Source organism: Notolepis coatsorum, assembly GCF_963971535.1.
Source record: "Notolepis coatsorum genome assembly, chromosome: 9".
Taxonomy (NCBI): domain Eukaryota; kingdom Metazoa; phylum Chordata; class Actinopteri; order Aulopiformes; family Paralepididae; genus Notolepis; species Notolepis coatsorum.
In genome coordinates this window covers 132,550,762-132,568,723 of record NC_140173.1, presented here as the reverse complement: position 1 = coordinate 132,568,723, position 17,962 = coordinate 132,550,762, and the positions used below count along the sequence as shown (strand labels likewise).

The following is a 17,962-nucleotide window of genomic DNA, read 5'->3' as shown; positions in this document are numbered from 1 at the left end:
AACTAATGTGATCTCCACATAAGCAAAACAAGTACAAAGGTTTGCTTGCACACTCACCAACCCCCGTTCCTGTGGACTCCTGTACCCCCCCCCTGTCTAAATATCACCCCACTGCTTGATTGGATAATACTATCTACTGTCATGCTATCGTTTGCCCCTTTTTCTGCTATATAAGCAGCATTGAAATGTATCATAAATTGTCCAACTCCTGACAGAGTATTATGTATACTCTGCTTGTGACTTGTGAACCATATATTCTGCAGAATATGATAATAAATATCTTTGACTGTGAAACAACTCTGTATCCTGAAAAGCCAACTTTGTTCATGTGCATCACCAAGAGTTTAAGACGATCTTTTATTCCCATCACAGATGGTGCCTACGTGACCCGGATGGCTGAGAGAACGGTCCGGTGAAAACTCCAGGAAAAGCTGTGGGATCGCAACCAGGAACCACTGCAGGTGGTTCTCCTCCAAACCCCGAGTAGCACTTTAAGGGAAGGGAGGCCAGCTGTCCTGGAGCAGACACGGATCGACTCCACGCCAATCCAGGGGACTCTAAATTAAAGGCGTCATAAACTAGGTGATGTACCATATTTCCAAAAATTTGAAGAGCTTTTATGCAAAAATTATAAAATCCACCAAAACCATGTCTTACACTGGGGCCTGAACAAAGTTATAAGTAGCTGGACTACAAAGGTTTATTTATTCTTACCTTAGAATTAAGCATAATTCACAAAAGACGTTTTGTGTCTATTTTCCACTAGTGGACAGTGTTAGGGACACTGGACAGTGTTAGGGACACTGCAAAGTTTTACTTGTCCCATTCAACAAGATGGGAAAGGGACAAAGTAAAGGGGAAGAGACCCCAGATAGAGGCCCCATAGTGAATGACATGATTAAAAAATATGGCTCAGAGAGTGTCTCACTTTTAAATATATGGGAGGGGTTTGGATTCCCCAAAGAAGGGTCTTTCAGTGTGGTTGATCTAGAAAAGTTGGAAAGTGGGTTAAGGGCAAAAGTAAGTAAGTTTAGAGGGAAAAAGCGGTTTAAAAAAGCCGATTTAACAGAAGTTGAGAAACACTTAATGTGGTTCAAGGTTTGGAAAGCAGAGGCAAGAGTTTAAGACGATCTTTTATTCCCATCACAATAGTCTAACCTTTGATATTGTATTGTGAATTTCTTTTTTCTTTAATTGTGGCACACAATTTTGCTGTCTAAATCAATGCAAAAAAGCAAATGGGAAGTCAGCTTTCTCACAAAATCATTTCTGAAATGTTACAAAAAAAGTAGTCCCTTCCACTTTATAGAGTAATATGTATCCATCGTTTGGGCGGGTGAGGCTTGATGGGGTGGTGTTCTGGTCTGCTGAGCTTCACCTGGGTATGGTTGTGTGTATATATATATATATATATATATATATATATATATATATATATATATATATATATATATATATATATATATATATATATATATATTTTGCTTTCCCTTTATTTAATTTTTTATATATATATTAATTATTCTTCCCCCCCCCCCCCCCCCCCCCTTTTTCCGATTTTTCTCCCATCCCACTGTTTTAGTCGTTACGCCAATTCCCAACCCCCTTCCTGGTTGTTGCGCACTCCCCCCTACTGTTGGTGCGGGAGGCCGGAGACTGTCACATGCAGGCAGCCAGCCTGGCAGCGCAGATTCTCACCGGGAGAGTGTAACGTGTGGAAGGTCACACTACCTTTTATTTTATTGGGGGGAGACGCTGCCTCTTCTACATCTCCATCTCCTCCTCCTCCTCCTCCTCCTCCTCCATCTCCATCTCCATCTCCTCCTCCTCCTCCTCCTCCATCTCCTCCTCCTCCTCCTCCTCCTCCATCTCCATCTCCTCCTCCTCCTCCTCCTCCCACTTCTCCTCCTCCCACTTCTCCTCCATCTTCCGGAAGGCGCGACGGTGAACCTGCTTGAACTGGAGGAGAGGGGGGGGGGTATGGTTATTACCTGATTTATTACCTGATTTTTTTCTCCATTTTCAGACTATAAATACACAAATGACTCATAGTACAAAAAATGCTCTAACCTGCACGTAGGTGATCCTGTTCCCTCTGGTTCGATAGAAGTGCAGGATTCGTCCGAGTTCACGTGTGCTCAGTCTAATTGGAAGAGCAGCTAACATCCGCCACACTTGATCGACTGGAACCCTCTTGTCGTCACCCGCACTGTGGAATTGATAATATATATTCAACTTTATAAAATGTGTGTGGTACCCTTGACTGAGATTTCATAATCAAAATGTTAGATTAACCCTGAAAACTGAAAATATCTGTAGTAATGGTGAGTAAAACTGTATATGGAATAATCCCTGTTTTGTGATAACTAGAGTATCGTAGACCCAGGTTTAGTCATGTGGTGACGGGGAGTACTATGGTCTTATTTCATAATATAACATGACTAATATGTATGTGCAATACTGTCTTTGATGTAGAGAGCCAACGTGTGAGGGCTATTGTGATTTACCTCATCAATCCTTTTGTACAACTCATGTGTCAGTTGAATGAAATACAATTCCTGTATGTAACCAGTGCATTATCAACTCTTGGCCACGCTGCAATTAAATAAGTATTGGACCATAGCTCCTGGTTGTCTGGCTATACAAGCTTATTCTCTACTGGCTATTTTTGGGAGTCCAGATGAGGACCATGTTTCTATCACACTGTGATCTTTCCCTTCATCCAGTTAGCAACCTCACTGTGCTGTAATTAAAAGTAGATATTCATATAGGAATATACGACATGTGTATTCATCTCTGATTGATTGATTGATTGAAAAGTACAGTACGGCTCAATACACACAATTGTTAAGGGGATGCAGACCAGAGAAAGACTTTCGTCTTGTTTACATCAGGGTCCCCCATTTTCAATTCATCAGGATATCAGGATCAGAGTTTTGTTTGTTTGTTTGTCGTTTGTCACGGCATAGAGACCGTCACGGAACATAGGTCTCTCTGTTTTACTCCAATTATTTTGGAGCACACTTTCACAATATACTGTAAGCTGTTCCTATCTTTAATGGACAGGCCACTGAACCAGCAGATAAAAGAAAAAGTTAGGAGGCTCGTCCTCGTTGTGAATTACACTAGTCAAGTCAAGTCAAGTCAAGAGTTTTAATTGTCACGGCATACAGGTATACAATGAAATGCGGCTGGTCTTGCCCGCGACGATGTGCAATACAGTGGTACAACATATAATAGAATCCAATAAAAATACAGTGGTACAACATATTAATAGAATCCAATAACAACAACAGTGCAATAAACAGGTACATGGTGTGCCATCTCGGTATCTGTACATAGTATTTACAGAGCATATAGGACATGCTAGGTAGCTTTAGGCTACCTAGCTTTAGCTACACTGGCTTGATGATCGGGGTTGTGTCTGAAGTCAATTATCATGTCCTTAGTCTTAGAGACATTGAGGTCCAAGTAATGCTCATCACACCAATTCACAAAGTCGTGAAGTACAGGTCCATGATCAGTTTCGGAGCGCTGCAGTAAGGATACCAGGACAGTGTCATCTGAAAACTTAACCAGATGCCTTTGGTCATGAAGCGATCTGCAGCTGTCCGTGTACATAATAAATAAGTTCACGTTTTGGATATCAGATCCAGTCTATACTTCTCTGCACTCGACCAACTTACTTTTATTTTCAGATATGTCAACAATAAGGTAAAAGTGCTTACTGATGTTTGAAGATTCGTGGCATTATATCCAGGTGACGGTGACGGAGATTAACACGGTTCGCCATTTTTTGCTGCCACTGTAGTTTGTTGACTTCAGCCTGCCTAGCCAGCAGGGCGGATTCAAGACCCGCCATCTTCTCACTCTGTGATGATACCTCCGTCGTTAGCATGGCTAGTTCGTTAGCATTAGCCGATGAGGCAGCGTGAATCGTCTCCATCTTGTCCGTCAGCGGGACTACCGCCAGCCGTATCTCTTCCGATATCTCACGACGGAGGCTGATACAGAAATCCGCCAACACTTTCTTCTGTGCTTCAGCGATGCGTGTCTCAGAGTCTGCGTGTAGCTTGGTCATGACCAAGAGCACAGCTTCGCTTAACTCCCCGACAGCGGGAGACGGTGTGGCCAGGCCCGGCGGTGCCGGCTTGCTGGTTGTGGCGCCTGGTTTCATGGCTCTGGTTTCCACCCCCGCCATCGTAGAAAGTCGAAAAAAGTCGATGAATGTATACTAAACACGACGACCTAGCAAACAGATAAAAAACAAATAAAAATAAAATAAAGACTAATGGGGAGAAACGTATATTCAGCACGGTGGAAGGGAGCTCATGTGAAACACGTCTACTCCATGATCGCTCAGCTCCGCCCCCCCTCTGGCAGTAATATCTTGTAGCGTGGATCTAGATACACACTTGAGTGCATTGGGATCGCTTTTGAAACGCAATAAACGCAATGAAACGCAGACTTATTCTTTCATACCTAATACCTTGAAGTTACAATACTTTAGTTAATTTCCAATGAGATTTAATTCAACCTTTTAGCCACTTTTCTCTATTTCCATGATATTTTTGCATGTCTATGTTCCCCGGGTTCTATGTTCCCCGCTTTGATTGATTGATAGATTGAAAATTTTAGACCACCAGCCCTGATTACAAACTCTAACCTTAACCATTTCGAACGAGGGCCTAAGCTTAACCGTTCGAAACAAGGCGGACATTAATAATTAATAAAATAATAAAAATTTATAAAATGTTCAATCTATTAATCAATCAAAGCGGGGAACATATAACCCGGGGAACATAGGATCCGGGGAACATAGGGATGATCCCGGTTCCTCCTCTCAGCCGTTTTTGTTAACTCAGCTGTTTCATCAGGGAAGTTAGTAGAAGATCCCAAGAATCTGTTATCTCCTATCGTGTGTTCCTTTAAGCTTATAACCATTTTAGTTGTGACTCTGCCCCAAAATCCTGGGGAAAGCCCTGCATATCAGTTATCATCACATAAATATAATAGCAGGCTTTTTCCTTTCTGCTGGTGTCTCATCTACTCTGTTTGTTATGAATGAGATGAAAGAAATTAAGGATTTTTGCTTTGTAGATATTTGAGTACTACAACGGCAAAAGCTGGTTTTGAATCACTTTTATGAGGTTAAATGGAATAAGCTGGACAAACTGCAGTGCATTGGAGTGTGTACAGATTGAGCTACGGTGATGACAGGCAGAGGCACTGAAATAGGTTGAGAACCGCTAACTCTAGAATGAAGAAGAAAGTAATATAGACAACATAGGTCCAGGACCATAGGAAGTATTGACATGACTAAGATATATCCTATTAACCTTTTACAGATCCCATTCTCCAAGTTCTTCCTCGCACACCGTGGGAGAATACAAGATAATCAACACCCCCTCTGGCTGGACAAGGTAGTACACACCAAGATGCTCTTTTTGATGTGCAAATTAGATTTCATTTCACGGCCATGCATGTAGTCGAACCTTGTAGTGTAGCCATAAATATGAATTTATTTATTTTTTGCACATCAAAAGTACCTAGCTTCTTTTCCTAAAACCTGACTCTACTCTCAACTACAAAGTACACTTTTTTCAAGCAATTAAAGTGTTTATTCAATATTGGAATACTCTTGTATCCACAGAACTTGTATTAGAGGCATTATACCAAGTGCTTGACTTGTGCTGCAGACTAGTGTGTAATACAGAGCACTTAACGTCAAGCCACTTTGTTTTTATTTACAGATTAACACAATTGGATTCACCTTGGGCGATAAAGCAGACGGTCCTTTTCAACTGGAGATCGATTTCTTTGGCTTATGTAAAGACTATGCCCACACGGAAGAGTTTGCCTACGAGCTATACAAGAGGAACCCTGAAGTCTGAAGAGTCAAGACTGCCCAAGCAGAAACAAGACAATACAAGATTTATATCTAGAACTCACTGAAGATTAATTGTCTTCTGATCCAAGAGCTGCATCATGACATTGCCAATAAACAAAGCTTCATTCATAAGGACTAAATGCATCCAAAACATGACATTAAATGCTTTGTAGCGGGATTCCTAATGGATTACGGTAATAACCTCCACAAGAACACAAGGGTTTTTATCCCCCTCTGCAACGAGGTGAAGCCTGAAGAGATGAGCTACGGAAACATGTCAAATTATCCATTTATATTATCTGTCCTGTTTGGTTTGTGTGTTCCGTTCTTCCACTGGATAACCTTTATTTTATAAAAATTAAAGCAAACAATCTTTTCCTTGTGATTTATTTATTTACAGTGCAAATCAGTTTAAACATGAGAACCAAAATTCAATAACAATCTCAATTAGTATATTTTTTACTGATTAAACCAATTGCACTGGGAGGGGGTGCCACGATTCAGATTAGAAAAAATCGAAACGAGCAAATTTGAACCATGAACTTAAAATCTAAAGTAAATTAATCAATTGGGAATAAACCGCGGTAGTTATTACATTCTAAATACAAATCATTACCATATGGACTATGTCACACTTAATACCATGTAGCCTATCTTTTTAAAGAAGAATTTGAAAGGACGGTTGTCGGGGCATAAACCAACAATCTGACTTTACACAAGACTAGTCTAACAATGGCATAGCTGCCAATGCTGAAGATTTTAAAATCAAATCCTCTGACACCCCTACAAAAGCAAATAAAAATGGTAGAACACCAGAAATACAAGTTAAATGTTGCAGAGGACAAAATACACATCGGGGCGCCAGGGTGGACCCGGAGACATTTGCTGCATGTCTTCCCCCCACGTCTTCTCCCATCCTTCCTCTCCGACGGGCCCATCCGGATAAAGCAATAAATGCAAACAAATAATAAAATACTCTACACATCGAAATATATAAAAATGTACCCTTATCATCCCAAGTTGTAACGTCATGTTTGAAGGATTCATGTTAACAGTAAAATTGGAATGACAAATTAAGCAATGAAAGGGACTGTACAAACAAAATGCAAAACGTTTCTTATGTGAGGACCAGGCCTCTCCTCGCTCCAAGGACAGTCTCCTTCTTCTGCTTCCTGCCATCCACGTGTTTCGTTCTCCGTTGCTCCCTTAGGAAACACAAGAGCAAAACCATTACAGTCCAGCCTCTTATTCTGGTAAGAGATGAGGTAAACAACCTCAGCTAAAATACCATTTTAAAATGTTCATTTACATTAAACACTTTAATTCTAAATAGGGTTGGGCAATATATCTATATAGTCTAACCTTTGATATTGTATTGTGAATTTCTTTTTTCTTTAATTGTGGCACACAATTTTGCTGTCTAAATCAATGCAAAAAAGCAAATGGGAAGTCAGCTTTCTCACAAAATCATTTCTGAAATGTTACAAAAAAAGTAGTCCCTTCCACTTTATAGAGTAATATGTATCCATCGTTTGGGCGGGTGAGGCTTGATGGGGTGGTGTTCTGGTCTGCTGAGCTTCACCTGGGTATGGTTGTGTGTATATATATATTTTGCTTTCCCTTTATTTAATTTTTTATATATATATTAATTATTCCCCCCCCCCCCCCCCCCCCCTTTTTCCGATTTTTCTCCCATCCCACTGTTTTAGTCGTTACGCCAATTCCCAACCCCCTTCCTGGTTGTTGCGCACTCCCCCCTACTGTTGGTCCGGGAGGCCGGAGACTGTCACATGCTTTCCTCAGACGCATGTGCAGCCAGCTGGCAGCCAGCCTGGCAGCGCAGATTCTCACCGGGAGAGTGTAACATGTGGAAGGTCACACTACCTCCCTCCAGATCCTACCCTCGCTGTGCAGGCGCCCCAACCGAACTGTAGGGGTCGCTGTCCACAACGCCCAGGACCCACCCATCAGCTTTCCCACCCCTAACACTGCCAATTGTGTTAGTATGAACGACCAGCCAAGCTGATATTTTATATATATTTGATTTATATTACAACTGTTTGACATGGTTTGATTTGGTTTAGTTGTCTTGTCATTATTGTTACTGTCCTGTGATGTCTTGTTTCATGTAGAATAAAGAAAAATTTACAGTCTCAATGGATTGCGTCACACTTCCATTACCACGCAGGACCAATATGATAAACATCAACTGGATTATCTCCGACATGTGATTTTCCACATCCATGAGATATATAGCTATCGAAAAAAGAGATTCTGAATATTGTTGACAAATGTTTTTCCACATGGCCCTAATTCTAAAGGCCTTCCGACAGACCCACCTCGTCTGGACCTTGTGCTGTTTGTAATTCAGTAATTCATGGGACTCCATGAGCACATGGAGTGTTTTCCTTGGCGTCTGCGAAAGGCTTCAGCTTCTCTGTGAAAAAAACACAAAGTCAGGGTCCGACGATCCTCTCCAGCGAAGGTCATTTGAAGCGGAGGCTCTATGGTCTCACCTGTATGAGGCTTGTAGGAGAGAGCACGAGAGAGACTGGCTTTCAGGTCGAAGCCATTCTTGTTCGTCCCGGGGGTGCTCACGCTCGTGTTGGCATTGAGGACACTCGTGTTGGCGTTGAAAACGAAGGCTCCTTTGGAAACGGGAGGAAGAAAAATAATTAAGGAGTCTATTTAGCAGTAGAGCCGCTGTGATAGTGGCATTTCTATAATGACAATGATCGTCTCAGAAGTAATTGCAAATAGTTTAAGTTTAGTTTATACATTTTTTACCCAGGGACAGTGCACATTAATCAACATGTTCAGTTTCCACATCAATGTAAATAACATGCATGTCTTTATGGTGTGGGAGGAAACCCACACGAACACAGGGAGAACATGCAAACTCCACACACAAAGGCCCCTGCTGGGGTTCGAACCCAAGACATTGCTGTGAAGCAGCAGTGCTAACCACTGTGCGACCGTGCCGCCCAAATAGGCTTTTTGGGCTTGAATACAAAGTGCGACCAGGTCGGGGAAGCACTATGAGGCTCTGCAACAAGAGCCATGTTGCTCACCGTGCTACGCTGCAATGACAACGGCCAAGCATCGATAAACATCAAATGATAAAGTGACACGGCATCCAACATCTTTGCTATTTCTCCTGCACAGAGATGTAGCTTGATCTGAATCTTAAGTAATGACCTATTGGGTGACAGAATATAATTTGACCATTTGCAAACATATTTGCTTTTATTTGAAAAAGGGAAATAAATGTAAATGGCGTTCATACAAATTAACAGATTTGCAGCGACCCTGATCAGAGTATAGACAGTTTCACTGGAATGCTGTTGCTTGGACCAAGTGTATTTCCTGTCAGTTATTGTATTACTATTAGCAACTCTCTGCAACAGGAAATCTACTTAGGTGTGTTTTGGAATGTTCATGTTGTTCTCATGATGAAACCGTCCATAGAAAAGGTCCACAAACCACTGAGGACTCAGTAGGGTTTTACCTGCAGTCTTTGTGGCAGAGAGCCAGAGACAAACCACTCGGAGGACTCAGTAGGGTTTTACCTGGAGTCTTTGTGGCAGAGACGACCGCGGTCTTGATGATGTTGGGCTTTGACGCATCATTGGCCTGTTTCCCCGGCGTGCTGGAAGACACGCAAGCAGACCTGCGCGCCGGCGTCTTCACCAAGGACATCTTGTACTCATTATCATGGGTAGCTTCAGAGAACCTGCACACAAACAGATATTTGGTTGTCCGCTGTGCCATTAACTACAATGTAATTCAAGTCTGTCATCAGAGAGGGAACTGCACCCTGAGAGGGAGGTTCGAAGGGTCAACGTGGGTATCAAACAAGAGGGAAGACTGTCAGGTTTTAAACTGTGGATACCAAACAGAGAAGGTAAAGACAACTTTGAACCGTTAAACAGTAATCCAGAACTATTTTATTGCACTGTAAAAAAAATTTTGTTGATTTTATAGTATGTCTAATAATAATAATAATAATAATACTTCGTTTTATATAGCGCCTTTCAGAGGACCCAAGGTCGCTTTACATAAGGGGGGGGGGGGGGGGGAGATAACAAGTCAACAAACATAGTGGACAGACACAACACATACATATAAAGTGAGAAGGTTAGGGGTTGAAGGCCAGGTTGAAGAGGTGGGTTTTGAGCAGTTTTTTAAATTAGTCCAGAGTTGGGGTGGTGCGGAGTTCTGCGGGGAGGGAGTTCCAGAGGGTGGGAGCTGCCACACTGAAAGCTCTGTCCCCGAACGTCCGCAGTCTGGTTCGGGGGATGGAGAGCTGACCAGTGTCCGTGGATCGCAGGGACCGTGACTGAGTATAGGGGTGGAGGAGGTCAGTGAGGTACTGAGGTGCCAGGGCGTGAAGGGATTTGTAGGTGAGCAGGAGGGTTTTGTAGGTGATGCGGGATTTGATGGGGAGCCAGTGGAGCTGGATGAGGATGGGGGTGATGTGCTGCCAGGGTTTGGTGCGGGTTAGAACCCTGGCAGCTGAATTTTGAACATACTGGAGCCTGTCCAGGGTTTTGCTTGGGACCCCGGACAGGACCCCGTTGCAGTAGTCCAGGCGGGAGGTGACGAAGGCGTGGATGAGGGTCTCAGCTGTGGTGTCGGAAAGTGATGGTCGGAGTCTGGAAATGTTTCGGAGGTGAAAGAAGGCGGATTTGGTGAGGGAATTTACATGGGATTGATAGGAAAGGGTGGAGTCCAGGATAACGCCCAGGTTGCGGACCTTAGGGGATGGGGAGATGGAGCAGCCGTCAATGTTGAGGGTGAGATCCCCAACCTTCCGGAGCAGGGCCTTGGGTGCCACAACCATGAGCTCGGTTTTATTGTTGTTGAGCTTGAGGAAATTTGATGACATCCAGGTTTTTATTTCGTGCAGGCAGTTGATAAGGGAGTGTGGGGGGAGATGGGTGGATGGTTTGGTGGAGAGGTAGAGTTGAGTGTCGTCGGCATAGGAGTGGAAGTTGAGGCCATGGCGGCGGATGATCTGACCAAGGGGGAGCATGTAGATGGTGAATAGGATTGGGCCAAGTACGGAGCCTTGTGGGACGCCTTGGTTGACTGGGGCCGGGGTGGAACTGGAGTCGCCGATGGTGATGAACTGTGTCCGGGTGGTGAGGTAGGATTGAAACCAGGAGAGTGCTGAGCCAGTGATGCCGAGGTTGTTGGATAGGCGGTTGAGGAGGATGGAGTGGGAGACTGTGTCGAATGCTGCAGAAAGGTCAAGGAGGATGAGGATGCTTATGTGGCCAGAGTCAGCTGCAAGGAGGAGGTTGTTGGTAATTTTGATGAGGGCGGTCTCTGTGCTGTGTTGAGTTCTGAAGCCGGATTGAAAAGGCTCATAGAGCTCATGGTTGGACATGTATTGTTGGAGTTGGGCGGCCACTGCTCTTTCCAAGATTTTGCTAAGGAAAGGAAGGTTGGAGATCGGACGGAAGTTGTTTAGCTCGTCTGGGTCAAGGCCGGGTTTCTTAATGATGGGGGTGACGGAGGCTGTTTTGAAGCAGGGGGGGACGAGACCAGATTCAAATGAGGAGTTGATGATGTTGACCATGGTGGGGCAGAGGGCAGGGAGGCAGATCTTGACCAGGGTGGTAGGCATGGGGTCAAGTGAGCAGGTGGAGGCTTTGGCTGAGGCTATGAGCTTGACAACTTGGGGACCATTTACCGGGGAGAAGGAGGAGAGGCTGCATTGGGGGGGGGGGGCACCCAGGGGGAGGAGCAGGTGAGGGGGAGGAGGGGGGCACTGCTAGCTGCTGGTAGATGGTATTGACCTTGTCCTGGAAAAAGACATGGAACCTGGAGCAGAGGTCGTGGGCACCAGATGGGCGGGGGGGGTCGAGGGGGCGGAGTAGCCGGTTGATGGTGGAGAAGAGTGTCCTGGGGTGGTTTTGCTGGTTGCCGATGAGGGTGGAATAGTAGTTTGTTTTGGCCTTGATGAGAGCTAGCTTGTAGGCCTGCACGTGGTCCTTGTAGGCCTCGAGGTGGACAGTGAGGCCAGATCTTCTGTGGAGTCTCTCCAATTGGCGACCGACAGCCTTCAGGGAGCGGAGTTCGGGGGTGTACCAGGGGGCAGGACGGGTGTAGGTGACAGTCCGGGTTTTGATGGGGGCGAGAGAGTCCAGGCTGCGGGATAGGGCGGAGTTGTAGTGGGCAGCCAGACCATCCACCTGGGTGCTGGGGGGAGCTGAGGCCAGGTGGATGGTTAGCAGGTTGGTCAGAGCTGGTGCACTGACTGTTTTGATATTCCTGTAGGTGATGGTGCGTGCATTCCGAAGCTTGGGTAGGGAAGTAGGGAGAGTGAAAAGGACAGCATGGTGGTCGGACACCGCCAGGTCGAGACACTGTACCTCAGATGGTATTATGCCAGTGGAACAGACCAGGTCAAGTGTATGACCTTTGGTGTGGGTGGGACCATTTGTGTGCTGTGTGATATTGAAGCAGTCCAGTAGTGAGAGGAAATCAATGGCTGTGGAGCAGCTGGTGTTGTCCACATGAATATTGAAGTCCCCAAGCAGGAGTGTGGATGAGCACATGGTGCAGACAGTGGTGAGGAGTTCAGACAGGTCAGACATAAAGTAGGTGGAGGCTTTGGGGGGGCGGTAGATGAGGACTACCTGGAGTGGTGTAGGCCCAGGTAGTGAGAAAGCCACGCACTCGAAGGAGGTGACAGTGGGTACTGGGAGCTCTTTGACTAGAAAGTCAGCCCGATGTATTACAGCCAGCCCACCACCACGACCCTGGGTACGTGGCTTTTGGATGTAAACATAGCCTGGGGGTGTGGCTTGGTTGAGTGAAATGAAGTCCTGTTGGTATTGCCATGTCTCAGTAAGACATAGAAAATCTATATCTCTGTCAGTAATTATGTCATGGATGAGGAGAGATTTATTGTTAAGAGAGCGAACATTCTGGAGCATGAATGTTGCATTTTTGATGGATGCTGGGGCAGACAGTGATGGAGGGATGTCAACACAGACTAGTGGCTGCAGATTGGTCAGAGTGCGCACGTGGGGTTTGTTGTGATGACGTCGTTGCTGCACGTTGTTGGAGCGCCAGCCCGGTAGCACAGAAGGAATTCCATGGTCTGAATAGTAAACAAACTTGCAACGGGAGGCTCTGTGCATGTAGCGAGGGCGACGAAGGAGCCCCAGAGACTTAATAGCATCGATGCAGTTTGGTGTGGAATAACGGAAGAGGTTGCAAAGTTGCAGCGTGGAGTATTGGAAAGTTACCATGACGGTATCGGAGAAGTGCCGGTGTTGGCTAGCTTGCAGAGCCGAAAGCCGGGGAGGAGGCGTCCATCCTCGGGTCGCAGCTCCAGCTAGCAGTATAGCCAGAAGTGAAAGGTATCCCAGTGAGAGGAGTTGTGGAAAGTCCCGATGGTGTGGCATCCGATCAGGCGGGTTGAGGAGTTTTGGATGTCCTCAGTAGACCGCGAGCACCGGAGTTGGTTGGAAAGCTACAGCAGCAGAGCTAGCGTTATGGGGCTAACAGCTGACCGGGCAGCTATGAGTTTGGGTGAGTACACCAAAGTATTGCGATATTCCGACTGTTTGTAGAATTCAAGGGTTATTGTTGTGGTTTATATGATAATTAGACAACGAATCCTTGCTACTTGCAGTAATAATAAGCAATGATTACATACAAAAATAACAAACTTTTCCAGAGTGAGAAGCGGCGATAAACACGCCAGCGTCCTCTCAACATCCGGCATGCAAAACTCAAAGAGCGAGCACTTTATGTGCTCATTTCATCATTCATGTCTTTTCTATTTCTACTCAAACTGAATCAAACAATAAACAAGGGGGCCTGTTGGGATGTTAGATCCTAATAGGGCTGTCTTAAATACTTCGAAGCTTCGTTCGATGGGCATGGGATTTGGGGAAATAAATAAAAATAAAAAATTTTGCTAAATCAACTCTGCCTCTCTTTGTTAACTACAACAAGCAATGCCGTTTGTTATTTAAGATGAGGTCGGACTCGGCACTTATGTATCCAAAGAAGTCCCTCTCATTATGGTGATATTCCTTAGTTTTGGTTTATTCCTTTGTTTCTTTCTACATTGCCCAGCGCGACACTACAACTAGCAGCCAACACTCACCTGACGTTGATCCTGCGGGTGGAGAGGACAGAGGGTCTGAATGGAGCCTCCTCCTTCTCCTTCTTGGCAGGCTTGCTGGCTGAGAGCAGGGTGTTCCTGCTCCTGTCTGTAGCGGGCCTCTTCTGGAAAGTCAGCGGCCAGAAGGAAAGTCTTTCTGCACATGGGTAGTTTATACCTACAGCCAGAGGGAAGGTCTTTCTGCACATGGGTAGTCTATACCTACAGTCAGAAGGAAGGTCTTTCTGCACCTGGGTAGTCTATACCTACAGCCAGAAGGAAGGTCTTTCTGCACATGGGTAGTCTATACCTACAGCCAGAAGGAAGGTCTTTCTGCACCTGGGTAGTCTATACCTACAGCCAGAAGGAAGGTCTTTCTGCACCTGGGTAGTCTATACCTACAGCCAGAGGGAAGGTCTTTCTCCACATGGGTAGTCTATACCTACGGCCAGAGGGAAGGTCTTTCTGCACATGGATAGTCTATACCCATGACCAGAAGGAATTTATTCTTATTGGTGACTGTAAGCATATGGAAAAAACCAGATGGCATCATATAGAAGAACTGGCTCAATAATGAAGACACCAGTGAAGAACGTACCCTCCTCCGGAGCGGAGCTCTCAGCTGAACTGTCTCCATTGGAGCTTCCGGACGCGGCTGCCTTGTTCACCCTCTTCTTCGTGGCGTTCTTCTTGATGGTCAAATATGATCTGGAAATTTCAACATTTAGCTGAGGCGTGTTGAGCGGTTACTTACCTCATCGTCGCTATCGGATGTCTCAGAGTCTGTAGAGGCGGCGGGCTTGCTGACAGGCTCTTCCTGTTCACCTGAATCCACCCTCTTCCTCTTGGCCAGAGACAGAAGCTCCTGAGGGCAGAAGGGAAAGCGATGTTGTTTTGAATTTGAACCACAGGAAAACCCATTCAAATCACATCCAGGGGGGAAAAAAGGATAGAAAATAATAAAACACAAGATTGAATGGGTACTTTACAGGCTTAAGAGACCCAAAGGCACATAAACGGTTTAGTTTTGTTGTTAAATTCAATCTTTAACCATTTAACCAGAAAAGCCACGTTGAGATTAAAAATCTCTTTCAAGAATGTCCTGGTCAGGACAGGCAATGGCACATTTAACAGGGTTGCAGACAAACAAGAGAACAATTACAGACAATAGAATGTATGTACAGACAATAAGAATGTAGAGATCACAAGGTTAACTTTAAATATAAAAATCACAGTGACAAAACATCATCTAATCCAGTCCCAAAGTCGGGGTCGCGACCCCCAGTTGGGTCACGAGCCGCCGCGGGGGGGTCGCCAGATGATTTGAAAAATAAAAATAATAAATCCAAAAAAATAAAATGTATGCAGTCAGGCCACTGAACTTGGAAGCAGGCCAGGCCAGTGTTTCTAGTTGCACCAGTGCAATAGTTAGTTAAACTATGTGGGGAACAACCAGGAGATCACTGCAACTCACACAAGTTGGAGAACTATCTCTCTCTCTCTCTCTCTTGCTCTCACACACACACAAGGGAGCCGCATGTGATTGGTGGAGGCGGGACCCTTACAAAAAACTGCTAATCATTGACACATGCTAGTCTGTAATAATCCCCCCCAGAAAAATCTACGTTGCATTTGATATATTGCAAATATATGCCATCACACACACTGGCATTTAAAGGGTTAGAATTATAAAATGAATATGTGGTGTTATGATCAGGGCTGAAGTTGAATAAAATTTTATTTTTTATCAATTACAAAAAAACTGAAAATCCATAAAAATCTGTGTTGTTGCTAATCATACATTTATGCTAGCCTGTTTTTTAACAATAATTTGTGATGCCATCACAAACACTGGCATTTAAAGGGTACAAATAAAAGAATTCCTGCACCAGAATGCAGGAAATGAAGTCTTTGTAACAAAAAATTTCCTGGTGGGGGACCCCCAGACCCCCTGCTTAAAAAGTGGCCTGACTGGGGCTATATTTTGCACTATATTTCCTGGCCTGAATGATTTCCCCAGTCCGGCCCTGGTTAAAAGCCTCCAATGCTTATTAGTGTGTGTGCGTTTGAACGTTTGCATGTTTCAACCATACATTTCCATTTATTAAAAAAAAAAAATATATATATATATATATATATATATATTTTTTTTACCTCCTATAATAGTGGGGGTCGCGGCTCTCTGACACCGTTATTTGGGGGTCGCGGTAGGGCTGGGCGATATGGAAAAAAATCATATCGCGATAACGATATGATGTTATCATATTTCTCGATATCGATAATTATCGAATTGTTATAAGTATAAAAAAAAATAAAAAATTTAACAACAGATGTATGTTTATTTTGCAGCAATTCTTTGTCATTGCCGCCATCTTTAGTGTTACATCCCCTCACACTCCAGTTCTCAGGCTGCAGCTGGTTTAAAAGCGAAAGTAAACCGGCTTCTCTGCTGGCTGTGGCTCCAGGGGAGTTGAACAGTTCTGGCTCTGCTAGTTTATTTTCGATCTTTTGGCGCTTTTTTGGTGGACAAACCACCGCACATGTGCACCGTGACTAGGGATGGGTACCTTTCACATTTGAACCGATACCGGTACCCAACGGTACCTTTTTTCGGTACTTTAGTCTCAAGAAATTTTATTTACCTACCTCAGTCGTAAAAAAAAAATCCAAACTTCAAATAACTACAATTTCGACAGTTTTCGGCTTGTCATTGCTCCGACTGCTTTGTTGTTGAATCAATTCAAATCCTAGGTAAGCATATATTGTGCGTGTGAACGTTGACATGAAAAGAAAAAAGTTAAAAAAAAAAAAGTACAAAAAAAAAGATTTTTTTTTTCTCACTTGATTCGATACTCGGTAGTACCGACGTGTTTCGGTTCGGTGCCTCAAAAGTACAGAATTCGGTACCCATCCCTAACCGTGACTCGTGACTGGAGTCTAGTTCTGCTAGCACACATAGCCTACTGTGCACAGACGGTTTCAAACTGTATTTTAAATTAGAAAGCAAACAAAATAAATGGACAAGAGAAAAATAAATCTCAATTTGGTCAGTATTGTCATTTGGACAAGCAAAGCCATTACTTTAAGTTGCAGGCAAGAAAGACAAGTCTGTCCACTGTCTCTGGTTTTAAAACTGCCCTGTTGCAGGTCAAAAAAAAAAAAAAAAAAAAATATATATATATATATATAAAAAAACGATTTTTCGATTTTTTTTTATTTCGATATTCGATATCGATTATTCAAATATATCGCAAAATATATCGCGATATTTATCGTTATCGTTATATCGCCCAGCCCTAGGTCGCGGCCTGAAAAGTTTGGGAACCCCTGATCTAATCCAAAGTTATACAGTGGCAATCAGTTCAGTCAGAGCTTGCAAGAACAGAACAGCGCAGAACAGCAAAAAGAAACACAGATTCGCAAATGGCTCAAATTAATGGATAATAAAGCAACCCATAACAATCCTAAACAGTTGAATCCAGTGAAAACAAGCACACGATGCAGCCCAAACGTCATCTTGTCAGCACACAGGGTGCCGTGGATGACAGCTCACTAGCCGTGCAGCCAGCTGGAACCGCCCTGACAGCAGCAACCAGAATGTCTGCAGCTGTTCAATTCGACTGGCCGGTAGTAACAGGCAAGGGTGAAGGTGGTGTAACACTAGGGCTGTCTTAAATACTTCGAAGCTTCGTTCGATGGGCATGGGATTCGAATATGAAAATAAAATTCGATTATTAACACTTTGACACAATATCACTCATTAGAGTACACTGAATGCAAACACATTCAGTCGGAAAGGAGTAGGACAGCCACGAACAAGAACCATTGAAGTTCGTGCTGCGCCTGCAACAACTGCAAGTACCTCGCAGCAACAAACGCTAGTGTCTGCTTTTACTCTTTCACGACAAAAAAACGAAAAGGCACAAAGACATTACAAATGCAAT

General features: G+C 44.1%; 2 protein-coding genes across 2 annotated transcripts in view; one reads left to right on the top strand and one right to left on the bottom strand.

Annotated features, from left to right (window-relative positions):
• Positions 1-5,894, top strand: part of LOC311234760 (potassium-transporting ATPase alpha chain 1-like) — a gene marked incomplete at both ends in the record, with an annotated part of 52,609 nt that extends 46,715 nt beyond the window's left edge. Inside the window, one exon of the mRNA XM_084322004.1 lies at positions 5,754-5,894. Coding sequence (XP_084178130.1) covers positions 5,754-5,894 — 141 coding nt within the window. The remainder of the gene's footprint in view (positions 1-5,753) is intronic.
• A 626-nt stretch (positions 5,895-6,520) lies between these two features.
• Positions 6,521-14,655, bottom strand: LOC311234759 (nucleolar and spindle-associated protein 1-like; the record flags this gene model as incomplete). The annotated part of the gene is made up of 5 exons (XM_084322003.1): positions 6,521-7,095; positions 8,343-8,538; positions 9,460-9,623; positions 14,022-14,143; positions 14,617-14,655. The coding sequence occupies 5 exons, from the start codon at positions 14,653-14,655 to the stop codon at positions 7,008-7,010; spliced, it is 609 nt and encodes a 202-aa protein (XP_084178129.1). The 3' UTR covers positions 6,521-7,007.
• Positions 14,656-17,962: the final 3,307 nt, after the last annotated feature.